Here is a 27,540-nt window from a genome sequence, read left to right as displayed (position 1 = left end):
GTGATGGCATAAGCTCACTTGGTCTTTGGCTAAGAAAGGAAAACACAATAAATCATGAGACATACAGAAAGCATTTAAGAATACACATAAGCATATAAAAACACTATCCAGAATACAAGCTATTAATGCAGATAAATCTAATACAAGTCCTATATTATTTATAAGCACTAAAATGATATACAATACAATACATGTATTTTACCGTGAGTCCGTACACATGTATGGTTATAACCACATTCACACTGTAAGCAAATAATATATACAGCACTAACATAAGTCCTTTAACATTCATAGCACAAAATGATATACAAAACTACATTAAATATAAGTGCATTAAAAAAAAACAGTACATATCAAACCAACCTTAATCGCTTGGCAATTGTCGTTGTCTTAGCCCATCGTATGCATTTTAGCTGATCGGCTTTTTGGTCAATTTGGCTGTAACTGAGACAGTGAAACGTCCGTCAGACTTTGCCCTAAAATGTGTAAATTTTGAATAAATTTTGTTGTGTTTTAATGTCCATCATAGCAATCCAAATATCATGAGGTACCCTAATGTGCTTAGCCCTCTCTGTAATTTCGAAATCCCCCCTCCCGTGAGAGCACCCCTAATTTCTAAAACCTGAATTTCATGAATTTCAGAAGTTTTGTGATAAGTTTCGGCAGTTTTGAAACTTTCCACTCTCCCAAATTTTTGATTTTGTGGTTCACTGACTCACTGTTAAAACGTTCTCCTTCCAGACGTCAGGTACTACAAGCAAGTTGTCACCATGTGATGTCTCTGTAACAGCCTGAAATATCGTGTCAAAGTCCATCAACTTACTAAAAGGGAGAAAATTTTGAGTCGGATTTGAAAATGGGTGCAAGATGATGTCTCTCTCGTCAAGCTGAACGTCTGAACTTGTATTGTCAGTCTGTGGTAGGTCAATGGCGTCATCAGTCTCAGGGTCTGCATAAAGCATGCTGTCTGTATGCGACTCGTAGGTTTGGTTGTCAGAGTCAGTCTGTGGTAGGTTAATGTAGAATGTGAAAAGATTTTTTGTCCTCTTTGAATTTCTAGTAGAAAAAGTTTAGTTTAGAATACTGATAGAATTATCAAAGATACCATTAACTGCAGGATAAAGTGATCGAATATGTTTGCCAATGACTGTAGCTAATGCATGAATTACAAAAGCAGATGGATTTGCAGTTAATGGAACATGCCTGTAATGACTCATCAAACGTGGGACTAACAAGTGTCAAACCATCATGTCTGTGTTTGTCTATATAAAAAGACTTATTGAATTTTAATCAGCACATGATAACATGTTATATGCAGACATAGTAACAGGAATGTACAATATTTCTATTATGATATACAAACAAATATATTCTAGCTGATTTGATATGCACAATTTCATAATAAAAACCCCCCCCCCCCCCCGCAAAAAAAGAAAAAAAAGAAATGGTTTACAATGTTGCAATATATAACAACCATCATGGTAGATCTCGGTAACAATATACATACATGTGTGTACTTTAAAATAATTTTCAGCGTTACCAAGAGTGCTGACCAACATATATAATTGAAAGAAAATAAGGTTTGAAAAAAAATAAAAAAAAATAAAAAAATAATGAAACTGAAAAGTTAAGAAGTGGAGGGGTATTGTCCTACATGTACATCAAGATTACTGAGTTCTATCTAGCTGTGTTATACTAATACATATTTACATGATAACAGTGAACAGTGAAACCTTCCCATTTCTTATAAATCTGATCTTGTTTTTTTTTTTATATCTTATGGAAATTGACTTCTCTGTATTATACAAGTCCTTTATAATTGTTTTTACTACTTGCAATAAAAGTTGTTTCTTAAAACCCCTAGCATTATATATGTATTGTTTAATCTTCAGTAGTACCAGATTATATACACTATTAACTCTGCATATAATGTTACCAAATAAAAATATCTTTTTGTTAAGAGGTAATACCTCGTAACAAAAAGATATTTTTATTTGATACTGGGTATGCTTATATCATTTGACAGTAACCATGTATCCACGTCTTGTAACAAATTTGAACTACATTACAATTCCATAATAAATGTTCTATTGTTTCCGGTTCTTCATCACAGAAGGTACAATTTGGATTATCTACAACTCCAATTTTATTTAAGAATTTATTGGTAGTTAAGATTAATGGTTAATACGATATTGTAACCACTGTAGTTTAGTATTTTTGTGATCAAAAATGGCAACTTAAAATAATCTTTCCATTCTAATTCTTTAAAATTAGTCAAATCATTTTTTACAAGAACCAAATATATAACTTGACTTCCCTTTGTACTCTCATAAATTAGTGTACAAAAAGATGGAACAAAAGGATATGATACAACAATATCATCAGATTTAAATTTTCTTCTTGCCTTATTTAAGGCAGACACAATGCTATTATATTCCATAATGTCAATGTGTATATTAAACTTATCTTGCATTTCTATGACTGAAAGGAAATTTCTATATAACTAGAACTTTCATGTTTTGTCTTAATAGGTATTATTTATGAAAAACCCTGAAAAAATAACACGGATGAAGTAAAACTTCTCAAATAGCGTCTTAATGTGTGTTAAATGAAATTAAGAAAAGTGGGGGACACTGAGCAAAAAAAGAAAAGTCGGGGACACTGAGCAAAGAATATTCATACTGTCCAAAATGACCAGCAAACATCTTAACATGGATTTTGTGTATTTTTTTATTTATATCAAATTTCTGAAAGATGTAGATGTACAACACCAGATATGATGACTGGTATTTCTGTATTATTCACACATCTGTATGGATCTGTTTTGTTCCTCCAGTAATAGTTTCCACAGTTTGTTGTCCTCTGCCTTCTTTTTCTACTTTATTTTCAGACATTCTATCATCAGTTTAAGCAAGAACGTATTCCCTTCTGTTACCTGTATGAAAAAACATTTCACTTATAATTCTTTTTGTAATTTTATCTTTTTTCTACAAACGCATAGTCATTAATATTAAAACAAATATACGTAATATGCACATCACAACATGACAATCTTTTACAACATTTTCATAATGAGCCTGCTTCAATTATACTTCAAAATTAATTGATAATAGGAGACAGAAACAGACATTTAAACACAAAAAAATGAATTATCTATAGTTCCAGACTCTCCACCCTTATCTACAGTATTACGAAAAAGTTTGGGTTGACAAAGTTTTTCAACTCAGTTCATTACATATACTTTTAAACTTAACTTTCTATATTTAAAGAATTAAAAAAATATTCAGTGCCGCACACACACACTGCACTTTTATCATGCTAAAAGTAAAAAGGGCCAATGTAATTTTCATAATATTATTGAGATGATTGCTAGATTTTATCTTAACAATCAATAATGTAAAGTGCCTCATCTCAGTGACTTCAACGAAATTAAAAGATTCACCCACGGCATGAAAAATCACCAAATACACGAGAAAAATGTTTCTGAATGATTTAAAAAATGAAGGTTATTGCATATATTTTGCACAGACTTGGGGTCAATTGAACAACAATGTAATGTGTTACATTACTATTATTTTATAATTGTGTGCATTACCATTACCATGATTCATATTTGATGATGTAATACATTATACTATACATTACTTGCAAATTACTGCATTACATTTATTATACATTACATCACAGATTGAAACTGCTAACTTCAAAGAAGCTATTTCAAAGTATTTATATTTGTTTAGAAGGACTTTTACTTTTAACATTAAACTTATCTGGTTCAGTTAATATACGCCATTTATTGAAAGAAGTGAAAGTTCCTATCAATTGTAGAAGCCATATTGCATTTAGTTGTATTTCTTTGTAATGTATGTAAGGCCATACAAACAAATTTCTATGTTCTCAGGTTGCTTTATAAAAAAATAAAAATTGTTCAAGTAAGGAAGTATTTTTTTTTGGTCAAAAGCAAACAAAAAATTTATGTGAAGGGAAAGTTGTGAATAATATGGCATCAAAATTTTGATAAAGTAAACAATTTTGCATGTTTTCAGTGCTTTAATCCATAAAACAGGGCTCAAATTATTTTCAAGTTCAAGGGGTCATTACGCCGTTTCATCATAAGCACTCTATCTTGCCTGCAGTTTACTTCTTTATGTGTTTTCTTTATATTTTCGTGAATCATATAGTAAATACAAACAAAAAGCTCTCAAGAGCTTGAATCGCTCACTTGGTTAAATAGCTTTAAAAAGTTGAAAACATGAAAAAATTAAAAATGATTAATCACTTTTGACCAAATTTGCACAGATGATACCTGTCATGATACGGAACAGTTTTGCTATTAACATTAATCGTCATTTTACAAATGTTAACTGAATAACATGCTAAAAGTGCAAAAATCATTAAAAAATGCAATCAACAGATTTTTCCTAAATTTGCACCAATCATAGATCTTAACATGCCTGATATTTTTTTTACAATTTACATTATTTCATCAATCTGCTATTATTTTGTTAACAACAGGAAAAAACTGCGAAAATGGACAAAATAACACCCTAACTCCAAGAGTAGATAAGAATTTTCTGAAATTTGAACCAAAAATAAATTTTAACAATTTACATCAATCATCAATCTGCTTTCGTTTTCTAAAAAAAAAGAGGCCCTCAAAGAGCCTCAATCACTCACCTGGAAAACCATGCCCTATTCACGAAGTAAGTGAAGATATCATGCTTTGTTATCATGTTTGACAAAAAAATTGCTGAACCAAAGTGCTGTAAGCAATGGAGGTTTTTGATTCTTGTGAATATTGTAGTGTGAACAAAATTTCAAAGATTACAAAATGTAAAATAAAACTATAATCATACATTTGCATTTTCAATATTATTAAAAACAGAACATCAATGAATACTACTGATTTATGAAGTATAAAATGTAATCAATAATTAAACAGTATCTACACACATTTACAATTTTTGTGCCATTTAACCTTTTCTAATTTTTTAAAATCTGTCAAAAAGTTAATTTGCAATCACATTCAAAACTATTTCAACAGAGTATTATCTTAAACTGTAATTATATGCTAAATAAAACAAATTTCTGCAAAAGAAAATAATTTCCTTGATCAATTTAAGATTTTCAAAACAAGACACTTTTATCAATTTGAATTTTCCCACCAATTTTATTTGGTTAAACTTCCTGTAAATTAATCCTAAAATATTAATGGTAGGATGAAGATCTTGACTTATCATTACCAGTAATTGTGTTAAATGGAACATGCTTAGCAAATTAAATGCTTCTTGACATATTATTGCAAGAACTTTACACTCAAAAGGTAAATTTATAACTGAACATCTTTTAAGGCCAAAAAGGAGTCCCTCAAATCTTCAGTTCATTTGAAGACTACTTATTAATGTTATTTGCAGAAATAATCAAATATTATTGAGCTGAAAATTTGCCAGAAACATATTTAAAGGTTAAAAAAGATGAATTGAACGATATAAAAGGAATTACATTTGGACTATATTTTTGTGTAGAGTTCAGAAACAGTAATGAACTTCATAGCATAAACTGGTGACATAAGGTATTTTGATACTAAAGGATCAAAACCCAAAAGAGCATATATTGATAAATGCTGTAAGTTCCAACTGAGTACCTAAGGCACGATGAAATGCCTTCAAAGTGTTTTAGAACCTCTGGACAAAAATTTGTGCAGAAGTCCCCCTATGCCCCGTTATTCCACCAGGTCTGAGGGGGCATTAAACCCAGTATACATTTGCTGAAAAAGAACATAAAATGAAGTTAAATCGTGGCTAAAAACATCTTCATCATTACCATTCAATTAGGGATACCATGTTTACTAAATACACCAAATATTGTTAACTGAATTTAATTAGTGGGAAAATGGGTATCCAAAACAAACTTTCATCATCAACATTCAATCAAGAGCGCAATGTGTCCACATGAAATCAAAAATCATAGGAATCCGAGCAATTGGAGAAAACTCGCAAAATGAAAGCCATTTTGGAAATGGCCGCCTAAAAAAAATGTCATTACTATCTGTCAACTTAATTATCATGTTTATCTTATAAGATATCCCTATCTTTTAGTAACTGCAGGCATGTTTTTTTCATGAATCAAAAATATAAACAACCATTTAATGCAGGATACCCTAAAAAAACAACCATACGAACATTCATTGAATTCTGTATAGTAGTTTCGGAGATTATTGAAAGTAATAACCTCAAAAACAGCAAAAAATGTCCAAACAAGTAACTCCAACATGAGTCAAAAGATTTTAACCAAAATTTGACCACAGATAGATCTTGTCATGCTCGTCACTTTAACCCTTATCAGAATTTTGATTACCTAACAGTATTGGAGAAATATATTAAAAAACTGCTGTCTGACCCCTCTGCTTTTTTTTTGTTAATGGCTGGCATTTTTTTTTCAAGGATCAAAAATACAATTATTTTGTGCAGGATACCCAAAAACTACAAACCAACTTTTACTGAATTTTGCATAGTAGTTTAATAAGGAGATGAATATTGAAATAATAACAGCAACGAACTTCCAAAAGGGAAATAATTCCGACATGGGTCAACAGATTTTCACCAATGAAAATATGAGAAAAACTGATGTCTGACCACTATGTTCTATTTTCAGAAATGGTGACCATGTTTTTCGATAGATCAAAAATCCAAACAATCCTTTTGTGCAGTATACCCTAAGGAATAATCATTTTAAATTTCATCCAAATATATTCAGCAGTTTCAAGGATGATTTTCAGTAAGATTGATCAAATTCTGCTCAGTGGTGTCCAGAGGAGAAGATTTTTAAAGAAAAGTTAAGGATGTACAACAGACGCCGAGTGATGACAAAAAGCTCATATGGCCTTTTAAGCTAGGTGAGCTAGAAAACAGATTTTCTTAATTTTTAAGTTGTAATGGTTAAATGCTCTGTATTTTAAGATTATGTGAATGTCTGTCACTTACGCATATAACATCTCATATACAGGTATACCACAACTACTACTACTACTCCTACTCCTCCAATACTAGATGTAATTATCAGTACTTCAATGCTGTTCGAAGTACCTGTGTATTCTTCAGTGCTGTTCAAAGTACCTGTGTATTCTTCAGTGCTGTTCAAAGTACCTGTGTATTCTTCAGTGCTGGCGTTCTGGACTAGGTTCAAAACAAATGTCTATTTTTATAACATGAAAATTGAGTGACGGTTTTATTTAGGTATCAAAATTTTGGAAAGCGTACCACACAATTCTCCTCATCTAAGTAAATACTACAATGTACATTCAATATGATTTAAGTATCGGGCAGAAATAATACAGATGTTTCACTTGTGTGATTTCCATGTATGTGTATATTTCATTTTTTCAATTCTATGTTTATAAAGCAGTCCAGAGCTATGCATATTATAAATGAGAGAAAGGGGGGGGGGGGGTAAGTTTACTAAGACCTTGGCCATTTCTGGTCTTTTTTAAAGAGTAAAACTTCATAACATGGAAACATAAAACTTGACATATATAAAAAAACATAGGGAGCTTACTTCAATAAATATGAACAATTTACCAATGTTTCATAAAAGTTAGTGAAAGTGTTTTTGAGTAATTATGTGAAAACTTGAAAATCTCCCTTTTTTTAAGTATAAAAATTCATAACATAGAAACGAAAAATCTCAAATTTATAAAAAATCAAAATGGAATTTATGTCAATAAATATGAACAATTCACCATAGTTTCATAAATGTTGGTGAAAAAGTTTTTGAGTTATTGTCCAAAAAACTTGAAAATCACCCCTTTTTTAAGGAAAAAAATCATAACACAGAAACGAAAAATCTGAAATTTATAAAAATCATAAGGGAGCTTACATCAATAGATGCTCTGAGAATGATCATTTCAAGAGCAGATAACTCTGTCAAGAACATAATTTTTCTAAGATTCTATTGAAAAATTTCTGTGCAAAGCAAGTGGTGTAGAGATCAAATAATGGTCTTTTCAAATAGAGATAGTATCCTTGAGTGATATTACATTGTTAGATCAGTTGGTTCTGATTTTTCCAATTATGCCTGATTCTTACAAACACTTATACTTAAAATATTTACTTTTACACACATTTTGGCTTCAGAATTGCATTATGCAGTATCTGGTACAGACCACTTCCAACAAGAATTCCATAGAAACAGACAAGTAAAAAACTAGAAGCCCTGTTTATCACAGGAGCCCCCGTCTCATTTGTTAGGCCAACTTTTTTTATAATCTGTTTTATGGGATTTTTTTCCAAAAAATTGGGTCAAGGGGAGCAAATAAAAATAAAAATAAAAGTCAAAATCTAGGTGAGTCGATGGAAAAAATAAAAAATGAAAGTAACTGTTTTTCGTTTTTATTTTATTTTTTTGTGTGAAAAGTAAAAGCTTTTGATACCCAATTTTAATATATATTTCACTTCTACAATTATTAAGACTGACTGATACTGTATTCACTACGAAACAGAGAATACATACAAATTTTAACTTTGAAAAGAAGATGCATCAAGATGTTTTTGATATGTAGATACATTTGTATCCTTTCGAAGTTTTTGGCTACATTTCCAAAATAATTGTTTTGAAGTCATATGTGAACATTTTGACCCCTCTGACAATATATTTTTGCCTAAGTGAAAACATCAGAATCCATGCCACATTTGATCCTATCGTGACTAATCAGTTATGGTTATTATCTTATTGATATAATGTGTTTTGATAATGGTTTTATTGTAGGTGAAATGGTCATGATAAAAATATGCATCTGAGATGTGAAGTGTTGTCCATCAATCTTTGGTTTATGTAATTTGATTGTTAAATTTAAAAAGATCTGTGTTGATTAAAATAATGACATGTACATTTATGATAATGACCAGTAACCATCAGCTGTCCAAGCCAGATAAAATGGTAATTATAGGCAAGTTGTTTACCCAGTACAGTATATAAATGTGATTCCTTTAATTTATCCGTAGAGGTTAATCTTATCTCTTGGTCGTTAGAGGGAGTTTTTTCTAGATAAGATGATTATTTTGAATTTACAATTGGTATTAAAGTAGTTACATCAGTATCAATTGCGGAGGTGGAATGTTGGACCACTGATAATTGCTTTTTAAAATGTAAATAATTTATGTGTAGAACGTTTTTACTGTATTACAAGATATGTTCAGATTTAGACATAACTTCAAAGCTAATATTGCCCGCTCAAGAGTTAGGCAGTGTGTGAGAATGTTGTTTGGTAAATAAGCATTTATTTCATATTCATGGAGTTAAATATATTAATCCTTGTGTTGTCGTGAAGCTGTTTGCATAATAAAAATGTTCGTGGGACCATGGCAGGACACCTTTGTTATGACAACCGCAGCTTTCTCATCGACAATCTCATCAATCATTCCAATTAATTTCAATTAATAATAACGAGTCGTAAATAATCGTAAGCCGACCCTCGAACGCATTGTTATTGTGGTCGGCCAAAGACCTTCAGTGTTTTTCATTAACTAATGATAAATGCCGATAGCTTTCGAGGGCTTACTAAAACGATTGCTGATTGGTCGATTCTTTTTTGCTCATCCAATTAAAACTTACGATCTATTTTCTTTTATTTTTAGCATGGCATTTCCTCACAAATATTCCAAGTCTGTGGAATTTAGAAAAATAAAACGACATCCACATACTTTTATTTTTATTTTATTTTTGGCTAAAATAGGGTCGGCGGTCCCATAAAACAGATTATAAAAAAAATGTTGGCCTTAGTAATGATTTTTTTTAGTATTTCAAATGTGTCTGTAAGACACTAATGATGCCCTCGCTTGCTAGATTTGCCAAATTAGGAACAAGTTTAATTTTGTATGAAGACATGGTTTGCAGATTCAAAAATTCTTCCAAGACTTGTGTTACTCATGGTCTGGGGCTCAATTTGAGGATCAGAAATTCCTAAATATATGCATATCTACATATTGTATCCTGGCCACATAGTGTCATGAAATTCTGTTTGGTAGTGTCAGACTAGTTGTGACGAGAAAAAGGGGACCGATGGACATATTAATGGACACATAAAAAATGTTAATACCGCCAAAACAAATCCCTAACTTCGTTGCTTGGGATATACATTTGTATTTCTGACAAAAATAACAAGGACTAACTATCACCCAGTTCCATAATATTTCATGACAATCAAGATCCTATGACCTTGCACACCATCATTATGTGTAGAAACATTCTGCAAAAAATACTTTAGATGTAGTTCAAAATCTGTATGAGGAGACAGCCGGACAAGCCATATAGCCTGTTTTTTTTATGAAAATAAGTAAGCTTTCACAAATTTCCGTAATATTTCACGAAAATCAAAATCCTTTGGCCTGCACACCTTCATCATGTGTAAAAATTATCCTGTAAAATATTTTAGATGTAGTTCAATAACTGTACGAGGAGAAAGCCTGACAAGCCATGATCATGTGTAATCCCGATGGACGGACGGACGTACAGATGGACAGGGGTAAATTAATATGCTCCCCCCTAACAGTTTGTTGCGGGGGAATACCATATTTTGGTGTGTATAGTAGGCATTTAATGTATTGTGCGCAGTGCAATTTTGAAAGTCTGAACGTGTGAAAAAAATGTTTTTTAGACTAAGGTTGCAGTAAAATTTTGTAAGACAAAACAAATCGATATTTTGCAGTTGATTGGTCAATTTATTTACCTTGATGCAGTATTTCCTACGAAAATGTGAAGGAAAGAAACTTCTATGCAGACAAAAACATCATGTAAACATCAGTAGCTACATAAATTGGATAATTTTAATTTCAAAGCATCATAAATTTGACAGAGGATGTATGAAATGGCTTATACAAAAAAATCGAAAGTCAGGAAATAACATTTCCGGTTTTTGGTTGTAACTCAAATTTCACAATTTTTCATTTATAAACATACTTTTATGAAAGAAAATTGTAAAAAAAACAAACAAAATAAGTGTTAGAATAGTCATTTTCAGCTGTAAAAGCATTTGATAAGGAGGGTTTGACAAATAGGAATTAGTTACTTTTAGGTTTTCAGTTGTTTCATATTAACTTCTAACCATGCTTTAGAAGAAGGAAATATCGTAAAACCTTTGTTTGAAACATGTTATTAAGTCATTTGAACATGATTTGAAGAAAATATTACTACAAATTTAAAACTTAAAGATGTATTTGATGATTAGATAAAATTTCTTTCAGTTACATTTCACTTCCGGTTTGTTTGAATACATTATGCAATGTCTTTTCGCGTAACAAAATCTATAATTTTGTGGCATATTCTTATGTATTGATATATAATACCTACCCCCATGTTCTGGAAATAATTTCTGTGTAAAAATGTGCGCATAATACACACCAAAATACGGTAAAAAAACAAAACTAGTAAAGTATATCTAAAAGTCAATAAAACTACCTATATACATACTATCAATATCAATTGGACGTGCTTCAGCTATTTTGTTGATGCATGAACATATAAAACTTCTCTCAAGGATTTCTGTTGTGACATTGACAATTTTAATGGCAAATAAGTAAGTTCCATTTATTTCCACAGCCTCATATTGGTCAGATGTGGAAACTCTGTTCAACAAAACAGTACCGATCCCAACAACTTCCCATTTAGGGTTTCCTTCACAATCAGTCTTGTTAAAAGGATGACACTCTAACACTAAATCATTTTGAGAATATATCCCATCAATATACCCTAAAAATATAAAAAGGATCAAAGATTCTAAGAACAAGTTTGGGCAAAAATACTTAGTTAATCTTATTGAGTACTAATAAAATGCTTTACTTGGTAATTTTAGCACAAGTTGCCAGAGTTGCATACACATATCAAGTACAAGTTCTTATGATACAAAATGTAGCATATTTTTTCTAAATATGTACTGAAAATGGTTAAGTTCAGCATGCTATTAGTTTACTGTAGGCAAAGTATATATATACAGTAAGCAAATTTAAAACATAATTGGATCTACAATTTTTTTTTAACAGCCACATTTAGTGATGAATAAAGGAGTTCTAGTTTTGGCCATTACTAGTATTCCTAAATGGTTCCAGTCAAAACCTGCAAAATCAACCCCAAACTTTCTGTGGGGATATGGCACCTTATGGCTCAATTTTGAAGCAATTCAATCTTTTTTCACTAAAGTTTTCTTCCAGAAATAAGAAAAAAAATGCTTTTTTTCTGGTCCTTTTGTGGCCCCTTATTGCTTAATTGGCTCAAGTCACAATCCCAAAAAATCAATCCCAGTCTTCCTTTTATGGTATGGTACCTTGTAATAAAGTTTATATGGGATCATTTCACTTTTACATTATACAGACATAAGGAAAATGCTTGTTTCAGGCCCCTTTTTTGCCCTTTATTCCTACAGAATTTAAGTCTTAAACCCTACAATCAATCCCAGTCCTTTCTTGTTGGTATTGCACCTTGTAATACAATCTCAGAGGGATTCATTCTATAATAATCAAGTTACATGTATAGTCTGGACATAAGGAAAATGCATGTTTCTGGCCCCAAGGAAAGTTCAAATCATTACTTCCAAAAATCTTATAGAAATATTTTAAAAAGATCAATCAACTTATATTAAATTTATCGCAAAAAAAACAATTGTCTATGGATGACGACAAGGACAGCCCCATACCAACATGCAATCGCAAGTTTCTTGAGGTTGTATAAAAAGTCTTCTACATATCTTTAATATACATGTATTACAACACTTAGCTTAGTTTAAAATAGAAAAACTTTAAGTAATGCTACCTAACTTGATACCCACACTCCCTTATTTGATGACAATAGCGCACCTTTTATTACTTTATATGTATTGTTTTGGTTGCTTTATGTTCTTTGTTGTGTATGTCTGTTTTCCATGTCTGGTATTAGTCGCTGGATTGCATTCTTCTGATTTCCACTGGAGCCTTGGTTCCCTTGATTACTCATTTAACCTCCATATAAATTTTATTCAGTGGTATAGGAGGAGTAATATATAAGAAGAGGGTGTCCCTTGTCCCCATAGTCACAAATTACTAAGTCCATGTTTTGCTATAAGGAACCCCCAAATTGGTTCAGGGCAAAATCTAAAATTGGAGGTGCACAATGGTTACATGTAATAGAGATCCTGGGAAAGTTTCATTCAATTTCATTCAGTGATGTAGGAAGACTAACAGATAAGACACAGGTTGATTGATCCTCTCTCAAGTTAATTTCTGTAAACCCTCATGAGACAGACAGAGATGCAACGTTTCAGAGGACTTTACATAATACCTCGTCACTACAATCTACAATTACTTCTACAGTGAAACATATTTAAATCAAACCATAAAAAAACAAATGTAACTTCTGATTCATTTGAGTATACATTTTGAACCTGTTAAATGAACTGTTCCTTAAATAGAACATATCATTAGTCTAAAAAGAGATTGCATTAGTACAGGTGTTACGTGTAATTCTAAGAATACTTACCACGATCTGATGCTGCAACAGTTAAAGGAAAGATCAACATCAAAAAAAAACTAAACAGAAGTCTTCCTGTAAAAAAAAGGAAAAATCATATTTTTTTCATGATGACATCTAAATACGTAAGTAAATACTGTAAATGTATTAATTTTTGCGGCAGCTAATTTTCATAGTTCCTGTAAAGTCAACATGTTTGGGGGTATTAATTTTCGCTGCTTCTGAGAAGTCAACATGTTTGGTGGTATTAATTTTCGTGGTTTTCAAGGTTGAAGAAAATGACGTTTTTCAACAAGTCTCGGCACTGTGTGATTCCTCTTTTAATTACTTATTTTACTGCAAATATTTCAATAAATTAATGATGGCCTTTAAAATATGACATCAACAAATTGACAAGTTCACATACATAGTTTCCTATGGCCATTTTAATCTAACATGAGTACAATATATATTCTTATATACTTGACTGCACTGATTGTTACAACCTTACACAAAACGATTTTTCTATTAAAAACTGTGGAAACCATGATTATATTAGTCAAAGAACTTTGTAATGTGAATAAAATTTTGCGGGTACTATTGATCATTTTCTTGAGGCAACCGCTAAAATAGCGAAAATTAGTACACATGAAAATTAATACGCTCACAGTACATGTACATGTATGAACTGATATCCATACTTTAGATATTAGATAGTGAAAAAATACTTCTTTAAACGAATAAAATGCTACCATCACTTTCACCTGAACAGACAGCAGAAATTCTTTCAATATCCAACAGAATTTTACACCAAGACTTGGTAATTCATAAAATTAAAAGGAGCTAACATTAATATAAATAAACAATAGCTTCATTGACTAAGCTGTTATTATTTTTTGTGTTCTAGTCCAGAAACTGAAATTCACCCCATATTTGTATCAATAAGTCCCATGACTCCAAAACATAAATGGGTCAAAACAGAAAAGGCAGATTTTTGTGAAACAGAAGTACTGTACCCATAGTCATCAAACAGGCCTCATGTGAAATAGGTGAAAATTACATGAAATTCGACCAAAAATCTAAAAAATTTATAAAAATCAAAACAATGCTGAAAGTTTCATGAAAACTCGTGAAACATTCTTTAGTTATTGTGTGAAGTGTGTAAGACAGATAGATGGACTATGGTATACTATATTATGTCCTGTCTAGTGATAAAAATAGGGCATAAAAATGTTTAATATACACAGTTCAATTCATAATCCCAAAACTCAACTTGAACTTGCCTTCTGTTATATGGAACCTTAATTGTTACAAAACTTAATCATGATCAACCAACCATTATTCAAGTTATCACATAAAAACCAAGGAAAGTGTCTCAGAATAGTGACACAAGATGCAGGGCCATAATACAACTGCAAAATTTTGTGGCAGTATAGCATACCTATTTGTGTACTGGTAAGTAATTTAAGTACATGTCAAGACTGTATACAAGTGACTGATTAGCACCAGAAAGTAAAATTTTGTCATAAACAGGAAGATGGAAAGGAAATTGCACTGTACATGTATATACATTTGTATCCCTCTCTTCCTGTAAAACTAAAAAACATCATGCATGGTATATTTCTTACTTTTTTGGAAAATCCTGATCCCACTGGTTCTTCTTTTTCCTATGCTGAAAAAGAAGACAAAAGAAACTTTGGGTAAATTGTCACATCTTTTCCTCCTGAACAATTTTTAAATTCTAAAAAGTAGATCAAGCAGAAAATTGTGAAACAACTGTACATACATTATAAAGACTATAAACTGAACAGCTAAACAACGCCATATACAAGTAAGACCACTCTCTAATCTTTATCTTAGTCAGAGGTTGGAACAAAGATTCAGTGTAATACTAAACATGATATAATAATTATTGATTATCGTTGACATATTAAGTAAAGCTACAATTTCTCATATGGAGTTGTTGATCCTTACACTCAATCAACAACTCAAAATTGGTTGTAGCTAAATACATGTAAATGACAAAAACCAATCAATAAAAATTAATTGAGCCAAGATCTCTTTCACATAGAAGTAGGAGAAAATAACAAAATGATTAGAAAGGAGATATTTCTGTTCTTTGTTTGAGGTTCAGTGGGAAAGTGCACATTCAGTCACTAGAAAGTAAAAATTGTCTTTATATTAACTGATGTTTAACCAACTGCACAATCTACATTTGCAAATATGTGATGCAAATAATGATATTACCAGATTTGATAAAAACATTATTTAGTAGGAAATATATTTTTTTTTAAAATGGGATCAAAACAAGGAAATCTGTAATTATTTAACACCAGTAGATACAGGGAATACATTTGTTTGCTGATTTTCATATACATTTATATTACTTTCAAAACTTTGGTTTATAAAACTGATCTTGTTAACTAGTTATTCAGTAAAAAATGTCAGGATGTTTTTTTAATCAGTTGTTTACGTACACCAGCTCTGCAAATTTTGGGTCGGAGGAGGTAGAAAAAATACAAAATAAAGATCAAGAGGCTCTAAAAAGGCGTTTAAACAAAATATCAAAAACAAGGAGCCGGAATCACTCAACTTGTTCAATTGTTTGCCTTTCAAGGATAATAACTCTAACAGGAGTTGTTTTGACAATTTTGAGTCAAGAAGACTTTGGTAGGACTTGAGGGTCATTTCATCAATTGAACGTTTATTTCTATCTTTTATTGTTTCCAAGTTATTGGCTGCCAACTACTAAAACGTCATTTTTTGCCTTTCCAGGGCAATGACTCTTAAAGTGTTATCCATCAACTTTGATCCACGGCATGCTTTAGTAGGAAATTGAAAGAATTTGGCTACACCTAAAAGTTTTGGAGATATATGAGAAAGACTTCTGTCTTACCCCTATGTTCTATTTTTGGTAACAGCTGCCATGTTTTTTTTTTCGACTGATCAAAAATCCCCATATCAAATCTATGCAGGATATCCCAAGGAACATTCATACCAAGTCTGGTTCTAATTGAACAAGTGGTGTCAGAGAAGAGTTTTGAAAAATTGTTAACAATGATGAAAGACCCCAAGGTTAGGTAGCTTTATCTTGTGTTAACCATGTATATGTATGTTTTTAGTTAAAGAAAAAGAATGGTTCTACATTTCTACACTACACATGTATTTTGTTAGAATATTTGCCATTAAATATAAATATAGAAGGGGTTTGTGCTGCTTGTTGTTTAAAACCCTACTCCCAAGCCATGTCTGCTAAATGCGGATTAGCCCTTTCATCAGTAATAAAATATCAGTACATTAATTAGAAAATAAATGTTGTCCGTCTTCTGTCGTATTATACATGTACGTGTATATTCTAAGGGCATCATGTACAGGGGAGTGAAACATGGTTGAACTCAATCAATATTATCTTAAAGAACTAGCATTAATGGATTAAAACTAATTTTTATTAACTTATATACAACTAAAAGATCAAAAGAACAGCATTCCAATGTCCCCCACATAAAAAAAAGTGCTGAAAACTTCAAAGTCCAAGGGCTGTAACTTCTGTAAAAATCATTCAACCGTAACCAAAGTCAAACTTAATCTGTAACTTCTTATAGTAAGACTACATACAGGATATAAAATCAATTGGTAAAATATTTCTCTGGCGGATATATTTCCTCTATTTATACAGCACCCAAACAAAACAACTTCAATGATAATCATTCTACTTGTAATTTTACCATTTTGTAGATACATACCAAGTCAGGTCACTCTGATAGACTAGCCTTCTTCTTGGCTTTCCACATTTTTTGCCACTCCCTCTGTAATAAATATTTAAAAAAAAATTCTAGAATAGGAGTGATAGATAGAAAGCTGCATTGATATTTCTGATGTAGCATTTTATGTCTTTCAGTGTCCAGTCAGGATATGTCTCTATTTGTACTGTCAGAACATCACACTTTCAAAACCACTAAAAAAATCACAAAAAAAACCAAAACACCTGCCTGTCTGGTCTGTCTCAAAATCATGACCAGGACAAAGGGGAAACAAAGATTCTTGTAATAGTGGCCTTACCTTAATTTAATTTGAAACAAATCTGCCTTTTGCAATCTAAGTTAATGTAATGCTAATATCAAAATCTGTTTTAGACAAGTGTTTTATTAGCTAGCACATTAATAATCAGAACACATAAGACTTTTTATTCACATAACGAAAAAATATAGTCGGGGTAAAAAAAATAATGCAATTTTGACATTTTAAAATTATTTCACTTTTGGCAAAAAATGGGTTGGTGGATCTATAATCCAACTTGGTCTTATTAAAAAAAGCCCATTGACTCTGGTTCAATTAAATTGTCAGTTCGATGTTAAACAGGGAGTATAGATTTTATATTTATTGCAGGAAAAGTGTGTGGTTATCTGAGTAAGAATTGCATTCCTAAGGAGATACTATTGTTCATGGGGTACCAATTTTCGTCATTCCCATCAAAGAGATTTCCTTTGATGTGTGTACTGAAAACTTCAAATCAAACGAATTCAAGAATCCACGATGTTTCTTCCCTAATCCACGAAAATTAGTATCCATGTATTGAAGTACTTTCACAGTACTACATTGTATAATATTAACCTTTACCTGGGACTAATAACAGCACCTTCTTTTAAATCACTTGCCACACTATGAACATCATTGGTATAACTTGGTCCTCTAAAAGTGCTTTTTTGGTCTAGCCTTGACTCACTGGTGTTACATAGCTCTCTAGAAGTGCACTCTTGGTTTAGCCTGGACTCACTGGTGTTACTCCGCTCAAGGAACTTTGCACTTTCTGGTGTAGAGGAAGGATGTGTAAGGGTGCGCTTTGGGTTAATTCTTGTCTCTATGGTGTTACTTAGTTCTCTTGATCCTGAATGCTCTAATCTAAATGGAAGATTGGTAGATTCTGTTCTGTTTAGTTTGGGCTTAAGGGCCTTATCCTTACTTATAGTGCCAGATACATTAATAAAATCATCTCCTGATATTAGCGTGTCTACAACCATCTCTTTACCTCTTGCCTTTTCATACATGTACGATTTGAAACCTTCCTCAAAACTGCATGTACTTTTTCCTTGACCATTGAATGGTATATCTTCTTCCATCTTTAAGAATGTTCTTCCTTACTACCTGCAATGTGTAAAAAGAAATTAACTTGTCCAAGTTCATTCATCCTATAAAGGGTTAATAAAAAGCTTTGAGAAGGGCAGCATGATACAACAGCAGTTGAACACTGAACAGTTGGGGCAAGTGTGGACACATTATTAGATTTTGACACACTTAAGCATAAGGGTTCTCCATAAGCTGATTTAATATGGCGGCTGCAATGGTAAAAAAATCAGCGCCAGTGTTAAAATGTCATCTGCCATGATCAACATTAAATTAACATTAGCAGCCTATAATGCCAGAGAAACCCATCAATTAGTATTACTGATAATATATATACAAATTCATGACTGAAGCCAATCTGAAAATAATTATGCAATTGCTGATAAGATTTGTAATTAGTTATCACACAAATTAATTTTTAAGGGAAGTATCAATCAGCTGAAAATATGTATAGAGAGCCAATCAAAAGTGACCAGATAAGTCAACCTTGACCAAATTTTTAAATGCAAAATTTAATGAAGGTTGAATATTAAAGCATTTTCAACATAAAGAAACTGATTTACATGTACCTACCAAGCTGTAATTAAGAATCCTTTGTTTTTAATTATGTTTTCTTTGATCTCATTTATCCAACTTTTATTTTATTTTATTTTATTTGGAATAGCCCAAATAAACCCATTACACAGGTAATTTTTTGGCAGATGAAGCATTTGCACCTAGGGAATTATGGGTCATTTCTGTGAAATAAGTCGTACGGGAAAATTCTAATTAGCAAGCTAATTCAACATGCAGCCCCAGTGTGGGAAACCAACGCTCGCCAGCTCGCCAAATTCAAGTAGATGTGTAATTTGGGGGTTCTCATTTGTTAACACTCGTCAATTTGGTGAACGTCATGATTTGATTGGCGAGTTCCAAGACCAAGGAAAGTTAATAAGCCAACAGGTTATTTAGTAAAACATTCCTTCACATCATACATTAAAAATATCTTCCCTACATTTTAAGAAGTTTACAGAGTTCGCAAAAACTTTTTTTTCTGCTGTTGGACATCGACTGACAAAGGCAAATGTTTTGACAGTCCCACTGAAAATTTGCTGGTCCCATGCAATCAGAATTCACAAAATCTTTTTAACAGCTGTCAGTCAGGGGACCAGCACAAGAGGTTAAAGTACTGGTCCTACCCAAATTTTACTTGTCAGGACAAGCAGGACCGACGATTTTCGTTAACTCCATTACAAGTCCTTTGGCATGAATCACAGGCGCTTGGTGAGTAATTTTTGTAACATATATGCCCGCTAGGCAATGGGAACCTCTTCAAAAACCTAAGAATACTCACCAAGCCTCAACAAGCCCCTATGCATTGCCTGGCAGGCATATATGTTACTAAAAATACTCACCAAGCCCCTGTGCATGAATATATGGTACCAGTATTGTATTGCATATCCCTGAACGGGTGTACGTCAAAACATGGATGCTATAAAAATATAGTGCATTTTCTTTTTGCCTCTCAACAAACTAATGTTTTGTCAAAAGATATGAACAATGACTTATAAAATAGAGCAAACATCACACTGTAAGACGAAGAACTTTTTTAAAAGAAAATCTAACATAAAAACATTCCACTGAAAAGGATGGTTTGGTGAGTGCCAAACGAAAGTGAAAGTAGGGAAAATGGCTATTTATAGTTCAAGACTACTTTTCTGTCCGATCTTTGCGGACTCACCCTATTTTCTTTGCGGAATGGCTATGGCTATTTTTGATGAGTGTGCTTTTAATAACAATAAAACGATACATATATATTAATTGGTTACATAAATACACTACATATGAATGAATAGGTGTCAGTTTTTCAGTCAGAATATAAGAATGGGATGGATAAAAATTATCTGGGCTGCACACCAGTACCCTTTTACCTGTTGAGTTACCCACCCCACCCCCTGTGAGTAGTCGTAATTTTCAAAATCTTTCAATGTTATTTTTTTATTAAAGACGGGAATGTTGCTTACATGTATGTGTAGAATACTGAGCATAGAAGAATTTAGGCTTTTAATATAGTTTCAGGGACATGCATGTGATATTTGCATTATTGAAATTAAATATCACAATGTATGATAATCATGACTAAAAAATATCTTGACAGGTAATGTTCTATATTATAACTTAAGCTTGTGATATCAAAATGTTGAAAAAATAGAGTTTTTTCTTATGAAATACAAGAAATATTTCCACGGATCTCCTGTTCTTGGCGATCGCAATACTGGTATACATGTACAAGTATTGTGCACTATACTGGTATAAAAAATATTCCGGTATTGCGATTTTTTTCCCCAAAATATAATTGATGTATAATACTGATGTAGCCTTGTAGGTGAAATAAATAATAAAAGGGTGTTTATAGGTGTAGCTTCCCCTGCTTTTGTGATATCAATCTTGTGTAAGAGCTAAATTACCTTTATTTAACTCCTTGCTTGACAACAAATGGCCATCAAATGTGCCATGTCCATCATTCAGAAAACTGGTTTACGAGTATTGCGATCGCCAAGTACAGGAGATCCGAAAAAGCATCAATATCCGGTTTGTACCGGCATTTTTAGGAGCTGAAAAACAGCATAATGGCAGCTTCATTTGCTTATACTTGTATATGTGCGATTGAGAGCCAAACCAGTCTCGGAAAATATTTGCTAGTTCCGATAATTAAATACAAACCGAATCATAGATTTTCCAGGATAGGGTTGGCCTTATAGTCTGCAGTAATCAGTATGGCGTCCAGATGTTTACGAAAATTACTTAAAATCGGCGTCGGGTCGTTTCGCCCTTTTTCCCCTTCACCCTCTCGTTGTTTCGCCCAAAATCCCGTTCGTCCGGGTTGTTTCGCCCTTATTGCAGGGTCGTTTCGCCCTTATTGTAGGGTCGTTTCGCCCTCATTGGATATACATGTATTTAATTGGCTTGTGTTGTGACAGGTAAGAATACATGTTTATTCTGTGAATAAAAACTTGAATGTTTGTATAGTAGGGGTTAATCTAATTGTTTAATTGATAGATACTTGTACAATATTACCCATAATTCTCCGGTCATAAAAATTGCAAAACAAAAGTAATCGATAAAAGAAAGAATCGAAACAAATCTATTCGATAAAATGAATCAAATAGTTATAAAAACATAATTTAACTATACAAAATGAACAGAATGGAGCGAAAGTAAATGCAACAAAAGATATCTTTGAAGACTTTTCGCAAATATAAGAACCATAATGTTAACCAGTGCCGGACAATTTGACCGAAAGACATTTCGGACCATGACAACCAATAATTCCTTATGAATGCTGGACATATCGCTCAATAGACAAATCAGACCACGACAATTAGTAAAATGTTTTAGGACGCATATATATCATTACAAAATTTGCCATACTTGAAGGTTATAAGTATAAAATATCAAATCAGAGCTGACAAAAAAGTTTTTAATCAATGTTTCTTCGGGAGCGTTAGATGGTTTCACCTTCATCATATTCATTTATAGCTGAAAATATTCAAATTATCATTCAAATCAATGTAAACACTTGAAAGCAGTTATTTTCTGACACATGTCTCAAGAATTCAGAACATTTGTTAACCTGAAGCTGCTTTCCATCCACTTACTTCCAGTCCATTTTGAACATTGAAAATAACCCCTTACCGGGACCTCATGAGAGTGTATTGCTAGTAGCTAATACTTGAAACGTAGTCTTGGGAACCAGGATAATATCTAGTTGCCTGTAGGTAAGAGTCATTGTCAGCATCATAAAATGAGTTTTCATATGTGCAGATGGTCTAAAAGTGCATTGACCATGGCCGCATGTATAATTTTTGGCTTTTTTGGCAGCTGGAACTTGAGTAAACTGAACTTCATTGCATCAAATATGATGCAAACAATGTAAAAAATTCACAAAAATATTGCATTTAAAAAAAAATGGACATTTTAGAGGAGCCTTATTTCCTTCGACCATTGGACATGCAAGTCATGCAGTGTACCACTGATACTAAATTTACTATAACTTATACATTTTTCAACTAATCAAGATGAAACTGTAGCTGAAGTCAAAAAAAGGTTCATCTTGCAGGGGTCGCACTGGGCTTCACCAATGTCGCAATTTGCGATTTTTTATTTTATCTGGCGACAAAAATAGCCAGTTGGCGATTTTCTTGGTGCCTAGGTTTTGTATATTAAAATTGACAGCTAGTTTATCAGCAACGGATATTCTCTCTTATAGACTAATTTTGTGTTGACACCTGGTCTGAGTTAATTGACTATGACCAATTTAGGACTGAATGCAATTAAAGGTAATTAGACCAGGCATTATATTCATGGGAGGTGTCAATCAAATGTATTATAGCCTGACAACCCCAGCATGTAACACGCCAGGGGTACCCCATTCCACCACCTGGGGCACACATCCCAGTTGCTCTGTGGGCAGAGCGCCTAGCCCCCGGCTAGGTTTCTGAGCACTATTTAGTCGCCTTATACGACAAGCTTAGCGCTGCTGCAGGCCTATTCTTTTAACACCCGGACCTGCACGGGGCAGATAATTAAACAGGGACACAGTTAATGGTCCATGGTACAAAATGTAGTTTGATAGAAATTTTATCCATTGAGAAAAAGAATCAAATTTGTTAAAAATAAAAATAAATTATATTGTATTAGGTAAATTAGCCCATAAATGACAAAGGTGAACATGTTTTAAAATCATTGACTCTATGAGAATAGTAATATAAAGTCTTTGATAGAAGTAAATACATGTACCTGTTTCTGGAGTAGTACTTTTTTATTTTATGCATATGAAAATGACGGACTAGAGCAAAAAACCTGCTTTATACATGCATCAAGAGTGAATCTTGGGTACGTTTACACGTCATGAATGGAGAGGTTATTTTGATGAATTGACAAAGACAATTCATCTGTGGACTTATACTGTCTTCTTTTTAATAAAAGTATAATTTTTTTTGGCACCCTTTGGCTCTAATTTCTGAAAACTGGCGATTTTTCTGGCGACAGAATTTTGGCGACAGAGCAGCCCCTGATCTCGACATGAGTGCAGTTTTTATTCAAAGTGAGCACATTTACTGATCTAATAGTACGAGAACACAATTAATTCCCCTTGGTTTTCGTTGTATAAATGAATATAGTTCCAACTTTGGCAGTAGGCACCTTTTACCTTTTTACTGGAAACTTATTTGCTGAAGTTTTGCCTCTAATTGGTAGAAAATAGGTTGAAATTACATGTGATTTTTTTTCATAAATCAATTCTGACTAAAAGTTTTGATTTGGTTCAGTGGAAAAAGGTTGGATCACCTGAACAAGGCGATCACAATACTGGTATGCCAGTATTGTTAACAATACTGGAACAAAATTTTATTCCAGTATTGTAAATTTTTTTTAAATGGTTTAATGTGTCATTTTATTATGTATTCCATTGTTTATTTTATTAATTAATTAATTGACTATGATTGGAAATCTTTCTGATCAGGTGTTCTTATTAAAAGAATAGAATGGAATAAAATCAAATCAAATTTATTCATTTTCATAACTCTAGATTCGGCATCCTTTATATAATAATTTACAAATAATATTCAAACCGTAGACATTTTAGGTCCAAATTTTTTAGTTAAGCAGAGCATTACACCAGTCAAATCAAAATATATTTTACCCCCATTAAACATTTTATTTCATTGTCACATGCATGATCTCTGGTAAAATCAAGTTCACACATCAACATAACCATCAGGACCTAAAACATTTGCAGTTATTAAATCAAATTGGTCCGACTTATCTGCTGACGATTCAATTTCCTTACCAATATCTTGAATCTCAAGAGCTGTGTCTGATTCTGCTTGATTTTCCAAAGTATCAAGTTTTGGAATTGAAGACTTGATTTTTTTATTGTAAGAATTCTTTAACATCTCAACTGCTTTTGCTTCAAAGAGTAGTGAAGGGAACTACGGTTATAACGGTAATAAGAAGAATGTTATCCAGGGACAAAGACCAGACATGGAAAACAGACGTACAAAGAACATGAAATTTTGTCAAAATCAAATATACAACTTAACAAAAGCAAATGAGCAACTATGACTCCACTAAAAACTTGGAGCATGGACCAGGTGCGCCAGTAGGGTAAGCGTCCTCTGCTTTTCTAGAAACCCGCCGAGTTGCTCATAAAAAGTCAAGTCCGGGGTAGACGAAAGAGGAAAGGAAAGCCATGGCACGTTGAACAAATCAGTTTTCATGGCGCAGATGGATAGACTGTAGCGATCCACGATTTCTTGACGACGACCACAACATAAAACTTTTATAAGGATGACTTCAATCTTGTAGCAACACAACCCTGTTCCAGAAGTTTATTTATTAGAATTCTATCGCGATAAAAAAAACTGCGTAGTTTCGGTAAGCTCTGGCATAATGTAGGAGTTGTTATATGAACTCCATACGCATGTTTAATAGAGGGGGTATCACATTTAAAAAAATGTTTTTAAGGGGGATGAGAAAATATCATGGGGGGTCAAGAAAATTTTATATGATTTCAAAATTACCAGTCCCCCCTCCCAGGTAAATAATGATAAATTTCTACATCCATTTGAATCGTAAGGGGAAAAAGGGGAGCTATTATAGTCAAATTTTGTGTCCTGGATCTTTTTATGTAATATTCAAACCATAACTTTTTTTTTCGCCTATTGCATCTTTGTATTTATATAAAATCATATATCATTGTTCTGCCTTTCTATTTCAAATGTAATCCTAGCCCCGACCCCCACTCATAAAAATCAACATGGTTACGGAGGCGTATTCAGGTGGGGGAGTGGCGGGCGTGCAAGGCAATTTGCAAAGCATGGGTTGTCAGGGGTAGATTTAGGCGGTTTCAAGTTAACTTTAAATTTCTCGCTAATTTTACCACAAGATATCTACATTGCATCCACTCTATAATATTTCAAAAAATTAATCTCAAAATTTGAGTCACCTCGCTCGGCTCGGCAGAATTTTTACTGTGCGCCCCTATCTAAAATCCTAGATCCGTTTCTGTTACTCCTACAACGTAAGTGGTTGGAATTCCGTTTCTCTATACCCCAGGATGGCATCAAGTCAGAAAATAGCTTGCCAGACAACATCTAGCATTGCTGGAGTACAACATGGTTTGCTACATAAGCATTGTATTGCTTTTATATATATATATTTCTTTATTGCTTTTATGGAGAATATTAAAATAGTTTCAAAACAGGCAACTTGTTTCATGCTAAACGGTTAAAGCAAAATATGATGAAAGCTATTTACAGGTTAGTGAACAGGGACGGCTCCAGACACTTTGAAAAGAAGGGGTGCAAGCCAATGTGATGGTGATGCTGAGACATTATTTTCCATGTTTTGTCAATTTTACAGATGAAAATGACTAATTTACTAGTAAAAAGGAGGGGTGCCAACCCCCTCTGATCAATGAACAGGTATTACCAGCACAGTTGACTAATAATTATCATTCGATAAGATGTCCTATTAAACAGGTGCATCATGAGTTTATGGTATGATCATCAACTCCTCAACATCTCTCTTAACTAGTGAAAAAAAAATCACAATTTACCAGTCTTGTAGAGTTTATACAAGGAAACCATGAATTCAGATCAATTCAATGTAAATTATAGGTACATGGCATGATTATCATTAGCTCAAAATTCAACAATAAATCCTTCTTTTTCAAAATTTTAATGTCTGTGAATGTTTATATTTTATTCTATTTACCCATGGAACTTGTTTTTTTTTCATTGATTGGTTGTGGTTTCAATGCAAATTGCAATTATTTCTTGCATTTCAGGATAAGAATGTTTTACTGTATGAAATGATCCTGCTTTATACTACTCTACTATTAGGACATTTTGAGGCAGTTTTATAGTGCTACCTCACAGAATCAACAGTTGCTTAGCCAAATAGTTTTTACACAAAATTACTTGTTTGAGAAGCAGTGAAAGAATTAGCACTCACTAGTCATAAGTAGAAAACTTAAATACATGTACCATTTATGTTTGCCAATGAGATAGTCATTCAAAAAAAAACAAGTAACGATTAAGCTTCTACAAGTGAAATCACCACATGGTTATCAATAATGGGCAAACCACATACCATTAAGCAATCTATAAAAAGGCCCAAAAACAAATAAAGTAAAACTATTTACAAAAGACCATAATCAACCTAATCTACAGAAAACAATGAAGTAATTTTTTAGGTCAGTTGATAGAGTGACAGCTTGCAGTGCAAGGGATTCTAGGTTGATGGCTGTTATTGTATACATGAATGAAAGTGACTTTTACTTTTGAAGCACAACATATTTAAACCTTGTACAATTGTATAAGAAATATGATTTTGAAAATCTTTATTTTCAAACTTCAGCTTCTTATTAGCTTTCATTACAGTGCAAGCAGAGATTGAACAGCATTAAAGATCATCTAAATTCTACATGTATGAATTCTTTTCAGTCATATATATGCCATGGATGACCTGGAAGTATAAAAATTAGTAATAAATATACATAATACTCATATTCAAAGTTACTGTGATTCATGATTCCTGTATTGAAGTAGAGCTCTATTTAAGTAAACCCTAAATTTAAAACAAAAAAAATAAATAAATAAATAAAAAAAATAACAAACAAGAAACTCTGGCAAAGAACAAAACAACAACCAATAGAAAACACCATTCGAACCCGAAAATGGAAATGGATTGGTCATACTTTAAGGAAGAACAATAAAAACACTACAAAGCAAGCTTTAGATTGGAATCCCCAAGGGCAAAGAAAAAGAGGAAGACCAAAGAACACCTGGGGGAGGGGTTTGAACTCTGAACTGAAGAGAGTGGACTAACGTGGAAGAATTGTAACACCATCGCCCAAAACCGAAGCGAATGGAGAGAAACTGTAGTCGCCCTATGTCCACCCAT

The 27,540-nt window shown here is 32.6% G+C and overlaps 1 protein-coding gene across 6 annotated transcripts; it reads right to left on the bottom strand.

Annotated features, from left to right (window-relative positions):
* Positions 1-52: 52 nt before the first annotated feature.
* Positions 53-21,451, bottom strand: LOC148617889 (uncharacterized). 6 transcript variants are annotated; one of them, XM_088585523.1, is made up of 9 exons: positions 21,295-21,451; positions 18,088-18,612; positions 17,214-17,276; positions 15,099-15,142; positions 13,501-13,566; positions 11,464-11,742; positions 7,146-7,175; positions 6,984-7,115; positions 53-2,935 (listed from the first exon to the last, which is right to left on the bottom strand). In XM_088585523.1, the coding sequence occupies exons 2-9, from the start codon at positions 18,585-18,587 to the stop codon at positions 2,907-2,909; spliced, it is 1,143 nt and encodes a 380-aa protein (XP_088441649.1). In that variant the 5' UTR covers positions 18,588-18,612; positions 21,295-21,451; the 3' UTR covers positions 53-2,906. The 6 variants fall into 6 exon arrangements, with proteins under 6 accessions (XP_088441649.1, XP_088441647.1, XP_088441651.1 ...); XM_088585521.1 differs by having other exon boundaries at positions 6,984-7,175; XM_088585525.1 differs by having other exon boundaries at positions 7,086-7,175.
* Between the last annotated feature and the right edge of the window lie 6,089 nt (positions 21,452-27,540).

The sequence above is a fragment of the Perna viridis genome, chromosome 5, assembly GCF_037379345.1.
Source record: "Perna viridis isolate PV_CMFRI_1.1 ecotype Kerala chromosome 5, ASM3737934v1, whole genome shotgun sequence".
NCBI classification, from domain to species: domain Eukaryota; kingdom Metazoa; phylum Mollusca; class Bivalvia; order Mytilida; family Mytilidae; genus Perna; species Perna viridis.
The sequence above is the reverse complement of the archived record's forward strand: the minus strand, read 5'-3'. Positions and strand labels throughout refer to the sequence as shown.